The 20,678-nt window shown below is 45.3% G+C and overlaps 1 protein-coding gene across 1 annotated transcript; it reads left to right on the top strand.

Moving 5' to 3' along the window:
- The first annotated feature begins 11,263 nt into the window (after window positions 1–11,263).
- Window positions 11,264–18,338, top strand: CCNG2 (cyclin G2). The gene is made up of 8 exons (XM_086611625.1): window positions 11,264–11,290; window positions 11,472–11,609; window positions 12,591–12,728; window positions 13,703–13,953; window positions 14,128–14,206; window positions 14,286–14,384; window positions 15,431–15,636; window positions 16,143–18,338. Exons 2-8 carry the CDS (start codon window positions 11,499–11,501, stop codon window positions 16,273–16,275), a joined length of 1,017 nt encoding a protein of 338 aa, XP_086467751.1. The 5' UTR covers window positions 11,264–11,290; window positions 11,472–11,498; the 3' UTR covers window positions 16,276–18,338.
- Window positions 18,339–20,678: the final 2,340 nt, after the last annotated feature.

Here is a 20,678-nt window from a genome sequence, read left to right as displayed (position 1 = left end):
TGGTTTAAGCTTGAAGTACATTTACTATGCTTATTCTCGCAGGCAACAGTGAATTGTCCTTGGAAAAAAAGTAGTATTCCTGCAGTATGTGGCAAAGGAAAAAAAGAAACCAGATGCAGGCTCCTTCATTTATTTCAGCTTGAAATGTAGATTTCCACTGCAGCTGGACAGGCAAACCCTAGCTTCAGTTTCACAGGCAGAATTCAGCTGTTGTGTGCATAAAACCTAAGATAAATCGTTGTCCTGGCATGGAACAGGAAGAAGCATCTGGTCTGTAAGAGAGACCAGCAACAAGCAAGCCCCCTTTCCACAGTTCTCTAGTTGGTTTACTTTTTTCAAAACAGATGAGAACAAAAGGATTTGTATATACCCTGTCCAAATACTTGCAAATTTAGAGGAAAAAACGTTTAACAGAAAAAATAAGATAGCTTCCATACTAAGGGTCTCAGATAGCTAAATCCATTTTTTTTTCATCGAGATATCAAAAAGAGCCAGCATGGCTCTGCGTGTAGCATGCACAGTCAACAAACTGTGCCATCTCTTCTGGCCCTTTTCCATCAACTGTCGGGTTTAGTGCTCTCCCTTATCAGCAGCTCTCACCTGTCATGCAGGGAGAGGCAATCTCTGTTGGTTTTGATTCTAAGTGTGCAGAATTCCGTGTTAGAAGAGGTCTGTTGACGTTAAAAAATGATCATAAGCTGAATGACAGGAGGGCCAGATGGAGTGTAACATCTCCACGGCCTCTTAGGACTTGATAGCTGTTAGCACACTGCCACTTCTTCCTAACAGCAGGAATATAAATTATTTACTAGGGAAACAAATGCTGCTATTGGAGCTGATCAAGATTCCCTTACTACCTGTTCCCACCACAGAGCTTTTGACAACACGGAGACGCACTTCTGCTTTCTTCCAGAACAGTGAAATCCATGCTTGCCTTTATCAAATCAAGTCCCTCTTTCACATTCAGTGATGAATTCGGAGACGAGAACCGCAGGTACTAAATTAACTTTTTTACCTTGTTTATTTTCACAAAATAAAGGGCCCTGTGTGTCATTTTCTCAACCAGTACAGGTGTTTTCTGCGGTTTGCTTTCCTATCTGGAAAATATTCTAATCCATACCAAATCTATTCAATTTAACTTGGTAATAGTAAAACCTTCAGACTGTGGGTCTCACCCTAGGGAGCACACCTGTAAATCAGTTGTTCTTCCTAGGAAGTAGATGACTAGTCGGAAATGCACATAGCAACACGCAGGAACACCTACAGTACGTAGGAATGAATCTCCTCCTCTGGAGCATTTCCAGTTTTACCCTTTTAGTACTGGGTAGACTGGAAACCATGAATGACTTAAGTGGAACAGGTACCTGGTAGTAATATTGCATGCACGCTTCTTCTTAATTTTGTTTCCTACATACGATCGACGTGCCTGAATCCAAATTACTATGGGGGGGGGGAAAATCCTTCTCAGTTTACTCTTCAAACCTTTTTGACCTGCCTTTGTAAAGGATAAAATGGTGCCTGATTTTCAAAAAACTCTTTTCAAATAGTTGTCATCTGCCATGAAGTTGAATTCTTGTCTAAATTGGTTTTCCTGAATGGCTTTCTAAACTACAACGTGATTTGTTATGGCCTTTCTTAAAAGTTATGGAAGCAGAACAGAGTGGTAGTAGGGCAGTACAGGAGAAGCAGGAAATCCCCTAATTTCCCAGTCTGAGATCCATAAGTAAATGGGCATGATAAACGCAAAGGTGTTAGGTGCAATAAATAGTCATAAAATCAAGGAGTAACTGAGGTTGGAAGGGACCTCTGGAGGGTTTGTAGGCCAGGCTTCTGCTCAGAGCAAGGCTAATGGCAAAGTGAAAATGAGGATTAGAGTCCCCAACATGAGAAGGACATGGAGCTGCTGGAGCGGGTCCAAAGGAGGCCACAAAGATGGTCCGAGGGCCGGAGCACCTCTGCTATGGAGACAGGCTGAGAGAGTTGGGGCTGTTCAGCCTGGAGAAGAGAAGGCTCCGGGAAGACCTTCCAGCAGCCTTCCAGTACCTAAAGGGGCTACAGGAAAGCTGGGGAGGGACTTTGGACAAGGATGTGTAGTGACAGGACACGGGGAAATGGCTTTAAACTGAAAGAGGGGAGGTTTAGATTGGATATAAGGAAGATATTTTTTACGTTGAGGGTGGTGAGGCAGTGGAACAGGTTGCCCAGAGAAGTTGTGGCTGCCCCATCCCTGGCAGTGTTCCAGGCCAGGTTGGATGAGGCTTTGAGCAACCTGGTGTAGCGGAGGGTGTCCCTGCCCATGGCAGGGGGGTTGGAACGGGATGATCTTTGAGGTCCCTTCCAACCCAAACCGTTCTATCATTCTAGGATGGTTTGCCACACTGCATGTAACAAAGCCGATGGGTACAAGTGCATGGGAGCGGATGTCAAGGCAACAACATCTGCGTGCTCTTGAGCGTACCGACTCCAAACGAGCCTTCAGCTAGGGCAGATGTATCACGGTCTTCAGGGAGAAAATGTAAGTAACAGTACCTTAAACATCCATTCTCTCTGGCTCATTTAGTACAGGTTTTCTCACATCATTCCCCTGCAGAACATAAAAATTCACTATTTTTCTCCATATGGCTACTGGAAGGCAGTTCCTGTTAATCACCTGACTGGTTATACTTCACTGGAAACGACATCCTCATCTCTAATTGGCTATTTTAAGTCCTGGAGAGTTCATAGCAGCGTTGTAGGAGTTAATAAACTTGCCAAATGTGCAGTATTTTTGTGACACTTGTAGACGTGCCTTTTTAAATGGATAATTTGCTGCCCAGTAACACAGTGACTTCCACTTTGCAGTGTGGCTCGGGATCATAGTCACTGGCACTCTTTGAGTAGAAGAAAGATTGCAGATTTTTCCAAAAGCAAAAATATGTGAGATGTGATCCGAAATACGAGGTTAGGCAGTTTGAACTCCGGAGTTAGATCCAGATATTTCCAGGCAGACAGAGCTACCTACTGACTGTGCATCTGAGAAAGTGCATCTGAATTCTTTTTTCTGGCAAGTATCGAGAGTGTGTTAGTGAAATGTGCCTGGATATGGCAGCTTAAGATAGAACTATGCTGGAAATGTTCCTGCAGCTGTTACTTGGGCAACATCTGTGGCACTGAGCATGGAAATTCGTGCATCTCTGCTCACGCTAGCACAGAGCAATTAATCTTGTGAAAGAAAGTATAAATTATTATTGGGAAATGTGAGAAGGACGTTATGCACCAGTGGGCTTGAAATGACTAAAGGTAGTTATCATTTGGAAAGAAAGGAAAATAATGGAATATTCCATTTCTGGCACAGAAGATGGAGTAAGATTGGCAGACTCCGCCAGACTTCCAGAAGTCCAGCTGCTAGTTGTTTGAGTAGGAATACCCAATCCACTAGACTTGAGGGGTGAAATTTTTTGCATTTAGAGTAGGATAAAAACCTTTTGTCTGTGGTAATTTGTGACAGTCCATGTTTGTATTTAGAATACACAGGTTGACATGGTTTCTTATTTACAGGGAATGGTTATCCTCTACGCAAAGTATAGAAGACATTGCCCCGAAAAACTCAGTTTTAGCAGAAGACATACAAGAAGGTAATCTTGATGAATCCTGGGAAGGGACAATGAGTTCTACTTTGTTCACAACACACTGGATAATTAAGGGATTTTTCATCTCTTGAGGCTTTCAGATGAAGGTGTGCTGACTGAAGTGTAGTGGCTTGTTGTATGCCAGAACTCAGAGTGGATAATCTGAAGAGCAAGGGTACAAGGAATTGGGAACGTCTTGGCTAACACGGCAGAGCGCGGCACGATGAGAAACGAGGGTGGTGTCTGACTGGTGGCCAGAAATTGGTCACTGACTCCTACTCAGGGAAGGTTTCTGCTAAAAGCTGTGAGGCCTCAGTTGCAATGTGTGACCTGTCATGTCATCTCCCAGTAGCCACCAGTGACCTCTGCAGTACAGAACCTCTACGCTTTGCTGGTTTCCCTCTTTTCTCTCATGACTCTTGCGTTATGTGATTGAAAACCAGAAATCAAGATGGAAGTATCTTCCTGTTGTTTACTGGACGCTTTGTGCAAAGGGTCTTTCGGCCTCTTAGTGTTTAATCCAAATTATATAAAATGGATTTGCAGCATATTAAATCGGAAAATCAATTGAAAACATCCATTCCCAGTCCTCGTGACTGGATGCCTCCTAGCAAATCCATTTACTCAATAGCTGCCTGGTTCTACAGACAGAAAGGTGACTGCTTTTTTTTTTTTATTGGTTTAACTTTTAATGACTAATTTAAATTCCATTTATGCAGAATCCCTATGATTTTGCAAATGCCTTCTGAAATTATGCACAACTGCCTTGCTAAAAAAATACTTAAAAAAGCCACGAGTACAACCTTGCCTAGAATTATCTTGTCAATTAAACAAAAGAACCCACTTGAAATAAGTGACAAAAATATATAGGGACTGAAACACACCTTCCAGTAACAAATGGTTATTACAAGAGACCTTGAAGCAAACTGCTAGTTATGTGGTCATGCTTAGACAAGCACAAGGTTATTGAAACACACAGCTTCCTTTCAGACAATTTAACTTGCACTGAAGGCAAATGATTGCCATAAAAGCACTGGAGCGCATTGCTCGGGCGTTTGGAGTAAGACTGTTGGCTTCTAAAAGATTACCCTGGCTGCACAAGCATGTCAGTGGAATCAGAAGCGGGTCTGCGTCGTCAGCCCCCCTTCGAAATGCTGCCTGTAATGTCTTCCTGCCCAAAACTGATACATGCATCTGATAATATTATCTGAAAAGGCAGGAAGCAATATTTTCAGGGACTTGAAGATGCAATGTAGATTTCTGATGGTAGCTGGAATGGAAATGGGGGAGACTGAGCGGGCTCACAAAGTTGCTGCGAGGGGATTACTCCAAAGGGCACCTAAACCCACCCTGCGCCGAAATCTGGAGTAAGAATTGTCTTCACTGGGTAAGTTATCACAGATTTGGAGTCTTTCCTGCTTCCTTCCTTTTTGTCAGCACACAGAGAGTGGAACTGGAACAAGGTGGGGCAACAACAACGTGTGAGCAGCAAACCAGCAGATATTCTTGCCGTGGCACCGGTGACGTCGTCCACGAGCGCCTTCCCCTTCTCACCCTCTTTACGTGAGGGTTTGCACGGGTGTGAGGCATCTAGTTCTCCCTTCCTCTTCTCATGCTGGAGCTATTTTCAGGGCTTCCAAAATGAGATTCGACCATGTTACGAAAGCAGGTTGCGTTGGACGCCGTGCTTACAAGCCTGGAAGTTGGTTCCCTACCACCACTGTGGATCTTTTCAGCTCTGTGTAGAGAAGAGGTCTTCATGGAAACCCAGGCAGAGGACCAGGCTCACCGAGGAATGCTCCTCATTCTCCAGCCATTTCTTCACGCTCTGTCAGTATCAAGGATCGTGGATTTCTGTGGTTACCAGCATTCCGTCCATGAGCTTGCTCAGAGCCGTGAAATAATAGGCAGGAGCCTGCCTATCCACGGTGTTATTCCTGGAACAAAATCCTTTGGCACCAGTGAAAATCGTCGATGAAGATTCGGAATTTTTGTCCTGAATCAAGATTTTAGTGCTACAAGCAATTCAGTTTTTAGCTGTGGTTTATGAGTTTTATGCCAACTCCTGTACAGGGAATAAGAACATTTTCTAGGAAAAATTGTTTTCCCAATAGACTTTTTGATCTCTCTTTTCAAGTAGCCTCGTCTTGGGAGTCACAAGTTAGATTTCTGTCTTGTTAGAGGGGATTCAGAAATGCCTCCTGAGACAGTTTAATGTCAAAAGTACCTCTGATGGAAACCAGATGGAATGGGTGGGAAGGAGAACACTGCATTAAAACACCATAAATTGGATTAAACCAGACCAAATGGTAACCAGAGCAGTGAAAATGGACGTCTGAAGTAGTCCCATTGAGCGCTTCCCATGGACATTTCATCTCCTCTACAAGTCTGATGCTGCTCCCTCGGTGCTTCGCTGTAGTTTGGCCACCTTTACGCTCGGAAGTTTTGCAACTGAAGTTATATAGACGCGCTTCCTCTTCTTCCAGGGCTTTGTTGCAGCTGTGCTGATGGACAGAATGGTATAAATAGGGTAGCTTTTTTTTTTCAGTATGTGGTATCAGTACACGGCAGCTTTACACCAGCTGAAATGCACACAGAATTCCATAAATATCTATAATATGTACAAGAATGATAGAAGCTTCCTCTAAATACACACTGGAGTTCTAGGGTATATGTGACGATCTCTGTCTGCAACCAGGGTTCTCTGCATCTGGCCCATCCCAGAAATGCAAGCTGCTTGGCTGAAGGTGCCCAGTCAGGGGAATAAAAGGACTAATAAAAGATCGCAGTGAATGAAGAGCCCTTCCAGGCTCACTCTCTGGAAAGTGTTTCTGGATGCCAATCAAAAAAACCACCTCTGTTTTGCCTTTGCAAAAAGAAGAAATGCACCTAAACAGCACAGCTGTGCTGGTACTGATTTTCTCGAGTAGTTGAACTCGCGTTTCCTTTCACGGGGAGCTTCCTCTTGTGATGGAAATTCCTTTCGCCCAGCCTTTAACACTGTCAGATGCTATTTCTGCACTGGTTTGCCATATGTTACAGCAGCAAGGCAAAAAAAAAATCACCATCTCTCCCAGCTTACAGCCTGTCCTATACTGATTAAGTTTCCATTGATTTTTGTTTGGGTCTGGTGGGCTCAAGAATATTTTCTGCTAAGTATAGCTCCCTCCTCCTGAGCAAACAAGCTGGGTTCCTTTTTTCTGTACTCTTGCTCCCTGATTTCAACAGCTAGTTTGAAGTCGAGGTGTGATCCCCAAGACACGTACAGGCATTGTCACTGCTTGTCTCTAGATTTCTTCGTGGTGCCACGAACCTTATCCCCAGCGCCGACCTCGTATTGACACTCATCCTTGATCGGCAAGCTTTGCTCTCCTTCCATCTTTCAGGAATCCCATAATAAACGACCAGGTGCTGGTCCTGCTGCTTCTCAACGGAGCAGAATCTGCAGCATCTTTCTCAGATACGTTCCCATATATATGGGTGTACATATATGTATGTATGTAGTCTTTATGTGTGTTTTTTCATATGTCTATTTCTGTGTAAAAATAAAATGTACTCACTGAGGTTATTTTATTTGCTTAAAGAACCAACTTTCACTCCTCTCAGTTAAACAGAAAACACCCAACTGTCAAATCATCCCATTTCATTAAAACAGATTATTTTTTTTTTCATATGATGCCTCTTAAGGAGTTATGAAAGAATAAGCAGCTCTCAAATAGGGAAAGGATTCAAGCGCTAATCTCATTTGACTGAGGCTGTCTTGATGTTTGATACTTTAGCCAGAGTCTCAAACAAGCTGGAATTGCAAGAATTCCAAGCTGCAATTGGAAGAAATTGCTAATTTGCGCATGAGCTGTTGTCTCTTCCATCATTGCAGAAAATAAGAATGTTGGCCAAACTAGACATGTTGTTTTTTTCCCCCAGAATTAGGTGCTCTAATCATCATACACCAGCAGTTTGGTCTTACGGGAAGAGAATTCACAACTCTGTGAGTTCCGCCTTCCAGTTTTCAGCACGGCTGCTTTCCTGGTGCTGCTGTCCTCCATACCAGTATGATGGGATAGCAGTGGGGCACTTAGATTAATTAGTGGCTGAAAAGCATGTGGAGCTTGCTGGTTAAGTGGTTCAACAGCAACTATTGTTCTAAGTGACCCCCGTTTTTCTTACCTGGGTGTCCAGCTGCGAGGCAGACTGCTTGTGTCTAGAGTGTTAATTACCGCCTGTCCCTTCATCAGGAAAGTTTGTAATCCTATTTCAGTTTGGAAATCCATGTGCCACAAGGCCCAATTAACATCTCTGATATCATCACCTGCTAGTCAACACACAGCTGTTAACCATCCATACCTATTGCCGATTAATTGCTGCGCAGACGGGCCAGGACAAGTTTTGCCAAGCCGTAGCGGAAGGTGGTTTAGCAAGGCTAGTTAAAACAACACCTATTTAATTTGTTGAAGTCTGGAGAAAAGGAAAAGAAAAGAGAAAAAGAAACAAGCGTTGAAATGTCTCCCATCACGACAAATACACACCAAATAGTCTTTGCTGTTTAGCTGAAAATTTGGTTTACTGAAGTTAAGGCTTCACTGTAAATCTTTGCTTTTCTTAGGATCCCAAAAGACTTCAGATGGGTTTTCTGCCAGTTTTAATTCGTCTTTTTTTTTGCTTTGTGTTAATTTCACACCAGCCTTCCAGTTCAGCATAACCCAAGAATTCCCCTCTCAAAGGCTGTGGTCACCGATCCTAAATAATAAGTGCGATAGCATCTGTAGCTAAAGAATTTATAACTTTCTTTTCACTTTACTGCATCTTTGGGTTCTCAAAAGAAGGTCAGGAAGGAATTGCTATTCTGTAAAGCACAGCGTGGTACGGAATAGATAAATTCTGTTTTCTCATAATACCACAAGCCCTTCTCATTTCTCTCCCCACATACACACTTCCCTTAATCATAAATAAATGCCATATTGAAAGAAACTTCTTCCTTGCATGAGGAAAAAAAAAAAAGTTTTATTTCTAGACTTTACCACGACTCTTCCTTTGCCCACAATGCTTAATTGTTCTGCTGGGTCCAGACAGCGCAGGGAGCAGACTCATTTTCCCCTGTTCATAATCCCAAAGCTGATGAGTGCATCTAGTTAAAGATCCTTTGGGTTTGGGTGGTTTGTTTTTTGTTTTTTTTTTTTCTTAATCCTACTCAGCTCTTTGCAACAGATCAGTGAATTGCAGAGGAACAAAGATGGGGCAGGGATCCTTCTTTCCTAATGTAGAAAGCGAGCTGCAAGGCTGCAGAGAACGTGCTGTTGAGGCATATTCTTAGAACAGATTTTTTTCCCCCCTCAGATTATGTGATATATGAATGATAATTGTGCAGAGTGTTCTAGTAGGTTTAAATTAGTAAAGGGAAAGCGATGGATGTGTTCAAGTAGGTGTGAGAATTAACGTTTTTGGAATTGTCACGCCATTTGTGTACCAAATGAACCTTTTTTTCCTGTTTAGGTAAACTATGTGGCTTAATACGGCAGTTGGAGGAGGAAGAATATCCATACTCCAGCTCTGTGATGGTGAGCTACACTTCAGAACGTGGGGAAAAAAAAAGCAGTGACTGCCAAGGGCATTTAGATAACAGAGACTGGAGCAAACATCACCTAGATGACGCCACTGCAAGGAGTCGGTTTGAAGTCAACTCCATTAACAGTAATCATTGCTGTTCAACCTGGAACAGATCCACAACTCAACTTCAGAGCCTAAAACTCCTTTTATCCCTTGGAATACTGGCTTCACTCGCAAAAAAAAAAAAAAATATCAGTTGCCATGCCAGTTCATTCAGCTTGCAGGGATGCTGTGTTTAAGAGTGCTTACATATATATCTGATGGTACCTACAAGAGCACTGGCCTGTGTCAGGAATATCCCGAGGAAAAGTTGTGCATGTTTATGGGAATCTAAGAGGACTTGTCATCAAAATAAACTTGAAGAAACTGTTGGCCGTCATCACTGGCATAACAGAGAGGAACTGTGCCTAGAAACAGAGATTGGCATAGCAACATCGCCGACTGTTTTGTAGAGGAGGCGGCTTATTTTTCCAGACTGCGACATTTAATAAACATTTTCTGTTTGTTGAAACCGCGGAACCTCACTAGATCAAACTGAATGCTAATCTGCTCGAGTCGCCACCGCAGACTTTTGTCTCCAGCGTGTACACATCGCGAGTCACTGTGGTTTCGTCGGTTTTGTCCTATGACATTGGTTCCTTTGTGTTTGGAACGCGTTGAAACAGCCCCACAAATCCTCCAGACGACGATTTTATTTTGCGAGTTCCTGTTTTATCTTGTCGTTAGGGCTCCGTTAAGCCGAAGGCTGATGCCAGCTCTGCCTAGCGATCTGCCGGGGGGGTCAGTTGGCACCGACGCAGTCGCCAGCTGCTCATGGATTAGCCGTCTCCTACCTGGAACATCGCACCTCGGGAAAGAGCCTGCGATGACGCAGAGAAGCTCGGAAGCGCACATCCCAAAAGCTCGGGAACACCAGACTATCAATAAACCTGACTGTTGGCTTGAAGCTTTGAACTGAAGCTTTGAAATGAGGCTGTGAAACCCAAACGGCTGTGTGGAACCCTCGAGAAACAGCGTAGAATTACAGAACGTTCGGATTGCAAGGGCCTGAGGAGAAAGGTCCCACACAGACACCCGGGAGCGAGGCCCGCGGGAGCTGAGCTACCTCCGGCCGCCCCCTCGGGGCACCGTTTGGCTTTATTACACCCACGGGGGGCGGGAGGTGTTTGCCGGCGGCTCCGCCGGCCCGAGGTGCGCCCCGGGGGCCCGGCACAGCCGCCGCTACGGATCCGACCGGCGGTTGCGCGCCCGCTCGGCGGCGGCGCGCACGGCCCTGTCACGGTCGCTAAGGCGCGCAGCTGTGGGCGGGGCAGAGGCAGAGTTCGTCCGGCCAATCGGGACGCAGCCACCCTCCGTCGGCGGCCAATCGCTGCCGGTAAACAACACGCCCTCGCGGGGGTGGGGAAGGGGAGGGGGCAAGGAGCCCCGCTGGCCAATCAGCGGTTGGGGAGCGCGGGCCAATCAGGACGGGGGAGGGTTTGGGCGGACTTTTTAAAACAGGGCAGCGGCCGCAGAGGCGCCGCTCTGGGGTCCCTTTAAAGGAGTGATGAGGCTCGTCTGTGTCTCCTTCCGCCGCAGCCTAGAAATCCCTCTGGAGAAGCGCTGTTCCGCCCCGCTTTCCTTGGAGCAGGAGTGCCGAGGGACGGTTGCGTCGCTCCCTGTCCTCCGGGCTCTTTCCGGGGCACCGCTAGGGCGCGCAAGTGGAAGCGGACTATTTTACTTCGCCGCGGCGCCTCACCGGCCGGGCCTAGACGAGAGCGCTCCGCCCGGGGCCATCTGCGGGCCGCCAGAACAAAAACACGGGGGCGGGGCCGCGCCGCCTCCATTTTGATGCGGGGCTGAGGCGGCGGCCGAGCGCCGGGGATGGTGCTGGTGCCTCGGGCAGCGCCGTGACTGCAGCGAGCGGTGCCCGCCGCGGGCGGGGGCGCAGGCGGCCCTGCCTGGATGCGGGGCCAACGGCGGAAGCGACCCGCGTCCGTGCGGTGAGGGGAGCCGGGCTCGTCTCCCCCTCCGGGCCGCGGAGGAGCCGAGCGGTGAGGGCCGCGGGGGGAGCCCGGTGCCCCCTCAGCACCCCCCGGGTGAGTGTGCTGGCAGAACCGTGCTGCCTTCGCCGTGAGGCGCCTTCTTTGTTCGCCTCCGCGGGGCTGTGAGAGCTTCCCCTCCCTGAGGGGGGGGGGCGGGGGCCGCCCGGCTCCTTTGTTTGGGGGGGGAGGGTGGGGGGGGGCTGCCGGCTGTTGACGCCGACTGTCTGCCGTGAAGGTGAAGGATCCGGAGGCCGGGGACAAGATGAGCAGCGAGGCGCTGTGGCTTTTCAAGCAGCTGAATCTCCACCTGGAGCTGGAGGGGCGGTTTCAGCCCCGCGAGAAGGGGCTCAGCCTCATCGAGTGCACCGCCGAGGTGAGGGGGGGCCGGGGCTGGGCTGGGGGAGGCAGGAGGCAGCCTCCTCGGGGCAGGAAATACTTGTGTTTTATAAAAAAATACCCATTTGGGAGGGAGATGTGCTTTAACTTCGAAAAGTTAACTCTTTCTTCTGTAAACGCCACTTGGCTCTTGTTTTAACTCTCAATCTCTAGGTGTCAACATAGATTACATTATTAGAGAATTATGACCTACAGTCCAAGTGAAAGGTTTCGCCGTTTCATCTTTATGGTTTAAACTTCCGAGTGAACACAGAACCGAGAGGAGTGTATTATTTTCCTCTCAGGAGCTTGGTGCCACTGTGTTGTACTGCTGCTGGAAAGCTTGCATTTAACAAATGGGGAAACGATCAGCTTTCTGTGAGCAAGGTCTAGGAAGATGAACCTAGAAACACTCAGGGCTTAACAGCAAAAAAAAAACCCGAAAACAAAGGGTAAACATTTCCATGTTAATGACGAGAGTTTAGGGCAGGCTTACACGCCTTCCGAGGCTTGATTTTTTTGGAGAGACCCTTAATGTTTAACAAAAAAAAAAAAGTCTCTGAAATCAGTCTACTTGTTTGTTTTGAAAGTAGAGCTTTTGTCGCTGCAATATTGACATGCAGGCAGAGATGAGAATAAGCTGGGTTGGGTCATCTGTTTCCGTGAAGTCAGGAGTCACTGTGTGTGTACGTACTTGGTAACTATTGTCTTAAAGTAACAAGTGTGCACTCGGAAATGTGGTTGTGCTGGGTATTGCACCAGTGAGACTCAGGATCTGCCTGTAATCTGTGTACCTTGGGTGTGTTTGGAGTTTCAAGTATTGAATTGTTATTTTTGAGTTAAGAGAAATGAAGTATTTCAAGCAAAAAAAAAAAAAAATGTTGCTCTGTGATCAAGGTAAAAGATGACTTAGGGAGTGAGTGATGGCAGTCATCACTGCTGCCACTGAATAATTCTGCTGTTGCTTCTTTTGCCATAGAACGAAAATACTCTGTGTCCGAGACAAAGGAATGCCAAGGTGGAAGATCTCTGGAGTCTGACCAACTTTTTCGGTTTTGCGACTGAAACGTTTGTTTTGGCTGTGAATATTCTGGACCGATTCTTGGCTCTTATGAAGGTATTTTGGGGGGAGAGGACCTGCTATAGTGTTAGCTGGGAATTATGCTTGTTACTTGTCAACTGTGCTGACAGAAAGGGCAAGATTTTGGTGTAGGATGTAACTGTGGCTATCTACTTTGTGCTAGCAAAGTTTCTACAGTCCTCATTTGTGAAGCTGAAGTTGAACACAGCTCTCTTACCTCTCAAGGCAAGTAGCAGCATGGCTTGTTTCCTCCAAGAAGTCTGTAGCTTTCAGCAGGTAGAAGACTAAGAAAGGATGAATTAAAAAGGAACAAAACACGGTGTGTTATGGACTATTTCTAGGTGCTGTGTTAAGGCTTAGCTTAGTGCTGGAACTAATGCCATACGATCGCTTCCTGTCTGTCTTTCTTGATGTTTGTGCTGCTTTATAGCAGACAATTTGAATCTTAACCAGTTCCCGGTTAGTAAGTTAGCAGAAAAACTAAAGTTACAGCAGTTGGCTGGTCTGACTGTCCTTGAGTTTGCACACAATGTTAGGCTGGTACGTGGGAGAGAAGAGCAGAGGTGGGGACAAGTTGTGGAGGGGCAGGACTGCCTGGAACAGGCTCAGGCTGGATTTGTGTTGGCTTGAAACGAGGGGGAGTGAGCACTCTCGCTTGGCGAAGAGGGGTATTACACTCACTGCCGTTTACTTGTTGTTTAAGTGATGTGGAACGATTTCAATAGAGGGTGCTCAGCTGTTCAACCTCACTTCCTCTGACTTAGCTGTGACAGATGGATACTGCTCTGCCAGCTGTGTTTTGCTGAAACTGAGGTGATGAAACTGGTTGTGACTAGGTGAGGTGTATGAGCTGAGTGATGTCAGGTAGAGTTGAGATGAGCAAATCTGTCTTTCCTGTTGAACTGTGTCTATTCAAAAGAGCTCACCTCAACTGGGTGAGCTGTTGGTGTTGCTGTTTGGTAAGTGTTTGTAGAGCAGGAAGTACTGAGAGTACTTTGTGTTATTTTTAGGTGAAACCGAAGCATTTGTCTTGCATTGGAGTTTGTTGTTTCCAACTGGCTGCCCGAGTAGTCGAAGAAGAATGCAATATTCCATCTGCTCATGACATCATCCGGATCAGCCAATGTAAATGCACTGCGTCCGACCTGAAACGGATGGAAAAGATAATTTCAGAAAAGTTGCACTTTGAATTTAAAGCTACTACTGCCTTAACCTTCTTGCACTTGTACCATACTATTGTACTCTGTCATACCTCAGAAAGGTGAGCCGAGTTACGTGTCGGTGGTGGTCTCTGTGCTTGCGAAGCCCTTCAGCTTTTGAGTTGCTTCTTAAATGACTATGGCATTGGCTGTAGAGGAGGTAGCTCCTTAGTTTTGACTTCGTGACAAGTGAATGCCTGTTGATACAAATGCTTGATCTCAAATGTGTCTTTCAGGAAAGAAGTATTGAATCTCGACAAACTGGAAGCACAGCTAAAAGCTTGCAACTGTCGCCTAGTCTTTTCTAAAGCAAGAGTAAGTAGAAGTATCTTTGATTTCTAAGGACTTAAGTTCTGATTCCTGTCATGTTGAGCGGTGTTATTTGTCCTTTCAGCCATCTGTCTTGGCCTTGTGCCTTCTCACTCTAGAAGTTCAGACTTTGAAATCCGTTGAGCTGTTTGAGATCCTTCTGCGTGTTCAGAAGCATTCTAAGGTAAATAGTTTCTGTGGGTTTTGTTGGCAGTTGTTGGGAGTGTTGCAGTTAATGATGTACAGCGTTACGTTTAAGGGACCCCTGCTGTCAGTGTTCAGTCTTTGCAGGTACTGTTGGGCATCAGCTGAGAGAAGCAATGAAATGGCTCTCTAAGCATCTGTGCAGGTAGTGGAACTAACAGGATTTCATAGGTAGAATGCCAACTGCAAAAAAACTGCTGCTTAGAGGATGAGGTCAGGTAGTCATTTTGCACTGGCACATCTTGGCAGCTGCCTGGCAAGCAAGAAGTTTAATAAACTAGCTTAAATATATAAAATCAGAAGATGTGCTGACTTAATACCTGGACAAGACATACTTGAACAAGCAGCTGATTTAACTTGCACAGTTCTAGCTGTATGTTCTAGAGAAGCTTGCAGTTGGTTTGTAGGACTACAGTCACAGCTGGGGTGGTTATTCTTTTTGCCCAAATAACTAAAGTAGCATTTATAGCTTCTAGCTGCGTACTGTGGTGGTTGATAGTCAAAACCGAGCTTTTTACTCTTAGAGGCAAATTGCACTAAACGGGTTTTTTGAGGGTTGGAAGTAATTCCATCAAGTATGTGATAATTCCATTCTGAAATTGAGTTATCTTGGTTTCATTTTTTCTTTGGAAGCAATCATGGGAAATGTTAATGGCAAACTGATAGTTTGTTCACTCAAACTTGACATTTCTAGGTGGTGTCTAGGAGTTCACCTTCAAAAGCATCCCGGATTTGACAAACTTATCACAGTTTTGACTCAAATCTTGACTGATATTTTTGAAGTCTTTGCTGCAAAGTTAAAATAGAGGGAGGGGTTATGAAATCATAGAATCACAGAATGGTTTGGGTTGGAAGGGACCTCCAAGATCATCCCGTTCCAACCCCCCTGCCATGGGCAGGGACACCCTCCACTACACCAGGTTGCCCAAAGCCCCATCCAACCTGGCCTTGAACTCTTCCAGGGATGGGGCAGCCACAGCTTCCTGTTGTGTAATGCGCTAAATGGGCTCTTTTTGCCCTTTACAGATAAGTGATAGTGACCTGCTTTACTGGAGAGAACTGGTCTCGAAATGCCTAGCCGATTATTCTTCTCCTGAATGTTGCAAGCCTGATCATAAAAAGCTAGTTTGGATTGTTTCGAGACGTACAGCCCAGAATCTACAAAACAGTTACTACAGTGTTCCTGAGTTGCCAACGATACCGGAGGGTGGATGTTTCAATGGAAGTGGGAGGTAGGTAAAACTTAGACCAGATGATGAGTTTGGGAATTGTCTTTTTCTGGAAATGTTAATGGCAACTTTGTTGAACTAGGCTTGTTCAGTACTACTTGGGGAAAAAATTGCTAGCTTGGAAAAGAGTGGCAGACATGAAAATATATTCTAAAAAGAAGAGGGGAGAAAAATTGAGGAGCTGTCGTTGTGGTGTTGAAAAAGTACAAGTGCTTGGGGTGGGGGGTACCTTCCTGTTTTCTAAGGCAGGGAGGCTGAGAAAGCCTTTAAGTCTTCCGAAGTCATTTGTTGACTTATCTTGAACACTGACTTGTTGGTTGGTAGATTTTTGGTGTTAGGAGGAAGGGAATTGTACTTGGTTACCATTTGAGGCTTAGTTTTGAAAAGTGTTTATATCTGGGATGTTAAGGAACGGAACAGCTTGCAATAAAACACAGGATTGGGGACTGCTTTGCCACTTTGAAGGGACTGTGCTTTGTTTAAATGACTTTTCCTACTGTTCCTTCTAGTGAGGACTCCTGCGAAGATATGAGCAGCGGAGAAGAAAGCCTTAGCAGTTCTCCTCCGAGTGATCTGGAAGGCACCTTCTTCTTTGAACTCAAACCTAAAACCAAGTGGCAAACTCTGAGCTGTCAGTCCTAGCGTGACATCTCAGTTGTATTAGATGGAGGTTTTGAATGCACCTTTTGGCAATAATTAACGAGGTGGTTATCTGTGAACTGTATTAAGGCAAGAACCGCCGTGGTAGATCAGTGCTTGGAATGCCTGCCTTGTGATTTTTTTTTTTGTTGTAATTTTAAGGAAGAAAAAACAAAAAATCTCATTCAGGTCTCCAGTTAGGCAAAAAAAAGTTCATTTACGGTTCTGTTGTTAACAAGCAGCAATGTCATCCTGTACCCAGTGGTAGGAAATCCTGAGGAACTCAACACAGGAGCAGTGTGCCCTGGCAGCAATGAAGCCTGACGGCATCCTGGGCTGTGTTAACAGAAGCATAGCGAAGGGATTGAGTGAAGTAGGGTTTTTTTTTTTCCCCTCCCTTTATTTGGCATTCACTCTCACAGTGGCTGGTTTGAGGCTCAAGATGTTGGTCAACTTGAGAGAGTCCAACAGGAAGCTGCCAAGATGCTTATGTCATGTGAGGCACAGGACTTGTGAGGTGAGGCTAATGGAAGTGAGCTCATTCAGACCGGCAGCGTGGCCTTTGTGGGGGGGGGAAATGGGATTGAGCAGCAGCCTTCTGGTATCTAAAAGGCAACTGCTGAGGAGATGATTTCAGGGTCTTCAGTGAGAGGCATGGAGCTAGAATTGAGAGGCTTGAGTTAAATTGAAATGTCAACTTCGCAGTTAATGGTAGAAATATGCTCTGTGGGGTCAGTGAAGCACGGGAGTGGACCAAGAGGGGCTGTGCAGTCTTGGTCCTGGGAAGTTCTAAGGATTCCATGTGACAAAACCCCAGACTTGCTGTGAGTTGAGGGTTGACTCTGCTCTGAGCAGGAGATGAGACTAGAGTCCTCTTGAGGGCACCTCCACCCTTTCATATTTTGGGACTAGATGAAATTGGCTGAGCAGGTTATGTGTAACGATGTGTACACATAGTACCAGGCTGAAATGATTTCCTGTCAAATGGGCCAAATACTGAAACGGCTTTAACACTCAAAGTGCTGTGCTCCTTTTCAGCAGCATCTTCAGTTGCGTACTCCACGTAGATATTTTTTTTTTTAAAGCTAGGTTTTTAGAAACTTCAGGAATCCCTATTTCACAACAGGAGTGTGCATGGCAAGAAGGATGTTTATAGTTAGCCCTAGTTTTCACTAAAGGAGAGTATAGATTGTGTGACAGGGAGTAATTCCATTTTTTCTTAAGTACAGATATTGTTACACTGAAGTTGACATGGTATATTTCAGTGTGTTTAAAATCTTAACTGTTAACATGTCAGTCCATGCTATTAGCTTAGACTTCTAAAGGTGGTAAATCTTGCTAAGTCTACATTCCTTCTAATATTTAACCCTTGTAGTTGTTTTTTCAGTATATTCATGTTATCAATTGAGTCATAATCAGACTTGTTTGCATGCTTATGTAAAGAAGTTAGTGCAGGAAAAGTTGGTATTATGCAGTAATATCAGGTAAATGTGATGTTGATGAAGTAGTTAATGTCAAGGTTTTTTTCTGAACTTTTTTATTGAAGCACAAATTGAAGTATGATTGTGTTCCTCCATGTTCAGAACCTGGCTAGGTAGCAAGAGGACTAATTAGCTCAGAATAATGGTGTGAAGTGTGTTGGTGCCAAAGTAGAAATGAAGGAACAAAGAAGCTGAAGGCTGTTCCGTAGACGCAAGCGTTGTTTTAGAACGGTAAGAGCGGTGCTGTAAGTTCCCAACTGTTTTGTGATTTCACTTTGATAAAAATACAAAAAGTTTACAAAAAATGTATATAAAAATGTAAATGAAAAAAAAAAATGTACAGAAAAAATTTAAAACAAAAAACGAGCAGAAAATACGGTATTTTTTTACCTTGTATGTAACTTTTTGTAGGTATGTTGCATGTAGATAGTAATTTATTGTGTACTCTGTATGGTATAAATACTGTACATCTGAAGACTTCTTACTGGAAACCACTGCGCCTGGAAGCTCACTGGTGAGATGGGAGTTCTTGGGTTGCAGGTAACAAACCTACTGAGTCTTGTTTCAGTTGAGAAAACAAATAAACCAAGCGCTGTTTGTTACCTGGTGTGACTTCTGGTTGGTTACTTCAAGCTTTTTTGGCTTGTTGGTTTGCATTGTGTTTTTTTTTTCTGTATTGCTCTTGTGGTACCACAGCCAGGTTCCAAGTCCTCCAGAAGTTCCAGTAAGCAGTTTGTAAAGAAAAATAAGATTTGTGTGGCTTGCTACTGGGTGTGAATCTCTCCTCAGCTTTGATCATATGAGTATTAGAAGGTGGAGGTATGGTTTGCTCATCACCTGCTGCATCTGGGCTCTGTTGTGCTGGGATGAGTGTTGTGAATCTTGCAAGTGGGAGCTCCTGATGGTGGTTAAGGGCCCTTACAGGCAGAGCGCTGTGGGTTTCACTGGATTTGTGGTTGCTGCTGTTCACAGTCTTCTGAGTGAAACCTGGTGTTGGGTTATGGCTGAGTGTTGGTCGTTGGAAACAACTACAGTAGCTCATCAAAGGCGAACCTGAGCGTGTTTACTCTTTGTCTTGTTACTCCTGCCCGTCTTACCAAAGTATTTCTGAGTTGTGCCTATGTTGGAAAAATGAGGGAACAAGGGACTGTCAAGGGTTCTTGCTGGAAAGATGCTCCCAGCCTTAGAAAGACAGGAAGTGGGAGCTGGGACCTGCTCTGAGCTACCTGCTGAGAAGGCTGTAGGCATCACACTAGACGTATTGCACAGATCTTCTCTCTTTCAGTCCTTTTTCTTTCTTGAGCAATTGCTGAAGTGAGCGAAAGCTCCAAGGTGCTTCCTCTGCCAGGGCAGCCTGTCTTCTAGCTCCAGCTACTGGTGCTGCAAAGGCAAGTACTGCCTCGGATGTCCCAACACTGGGATGGTGTGTGTAGGCTGGGAATCAGTAGACTGCTGGGAGGGTGGCCATGAGTGCTGTTGCTCACAGACAGGGAGACTATGTGGGAAGAATAGGGCCATGGCTACTGTTAAAATAATCCTCTTGTTTTTTCTTGATGGCTTTCATAGCTGCTTTTTTAATCCAGGAGTGTGCTGCAAGGCTTCTCACTTCCCACAAAAAACAGATTGAGAGATGGTCACTTGATACTCCAAAATTCTGTATGAAATAACCTCCAATTCATGTGTTCCACTACAAGTCAGTTAAATAATGGAATTGTTGGGCTTGGAAACACACCTTGTAACATTTTAGGAGCGACGGCTTCCTTGCTGTCTGTTGTGACTGCTGGGAAGAGGAAAGCTACTCCAGCCAAGATGTTCAGCATCTACTTCAAAGGTGCCCACTTAGGTCGCTTGAGTACAGCAACCGCCTCGCTTGGGAGGTGGCAGGTAACGTGTGTGCGGGCTGTTAGGAAGGTTGGAAGCCATGGGTGATGGCCCTGGGTTTACTGACAGCTTGGGAGATGAGTATGTTGAGTAAAGCTTGAGGTACCCTTCAGGCCCTTTCTAGTTTGATGCAGAGTAAGAAGAGATGGTGCTTGTGAGAAGGTTGTCAGATGAACTTGTGTGGTTTGCTGATTTAGGCTCAGCTGTGGTTCTACGGGGTCGGATGGCTGTGTGTCCTTCAGAGGAGGTTTGCCTGGCATGGTTCAAAGAAGGGGAGTTGTGGTGGTTGGCTTGGTTTTGATAGTGGTGCATGGTTTTTAGGAGCTGTTTTGGGCTTTCTCGTACCATGAGATAAAACTTGGAACACTTGCAGTCTCAGGAGTTGAAATAAGTGCTCATTTTCATAGCTGCCTTGACAGTAAGACTGGTTTGGTTGGGGATGAGGGAGCTGAAAGGGAGTGTGTCTGGGGAAGACATCCTCTGGGATAGCTACTAGCTGGACGATTTCTGCATGAACTCTGGGATGTTAGTCCCTGTGCCTTCGTGGGATAGCGTGTTGCTCAACTTCCAAGTGTAGGGCTGAAGGTTCACATGGACATAGACAAGCTCTGGTTTCTCAGATGATCTTGAGATGTTGTCATGCTGCTCAGTTGCTCTCCTCTGGCTCAGTTGGGCTGCAAGGCATCAGTAGTGGAACCTCTTCTGGTCTAGTGAGCTGTTGTTCCATAGTTAAATAAGGGTAATCGGCTTCTAAACAGGAAACTTAAGTTATTTATCACTTGATTACACAAGAAGTGACACAGAGCAATAAAATCTTCCAGCATAATTGCTGTGTTCAGACCCTGGTCTTCAACAGCTCCCTATTTTTTCCTGGTGGAATAACAAACATGTTTGTGTTGGTCAGCACTTCGAGCAGGCTCTGTGCTTGATGGCAGCGTGAAAGGCTGAACCATACTGTAAAGGAAAAGGTTGACCTAAAAGTCCATGTTGCCTCATAATCTCACACCTTTTATTTGCTTGTGAAGGGGCTGGACTGGTAGGTGA

Source organism: Tauraco erythrolophus, chromosome 5 (genome assembly GCF_009769465.1).
Source record: "Tauraco erythrolophus isolate bTauEry1 chromosome 5, bTauEry1.pri, whole genome shotgun sequence".
NCBI classification, from domain to species: domain Eukaryota; kingdom Metazoa; phylum Chordata; class Aves; order Musophagiformes; family Musophagidae; genus Tauraco; species Tauraco erythrolophus.
This window is presented reverse-complemented; position numbering and strand designations above follow the sequence as displayed.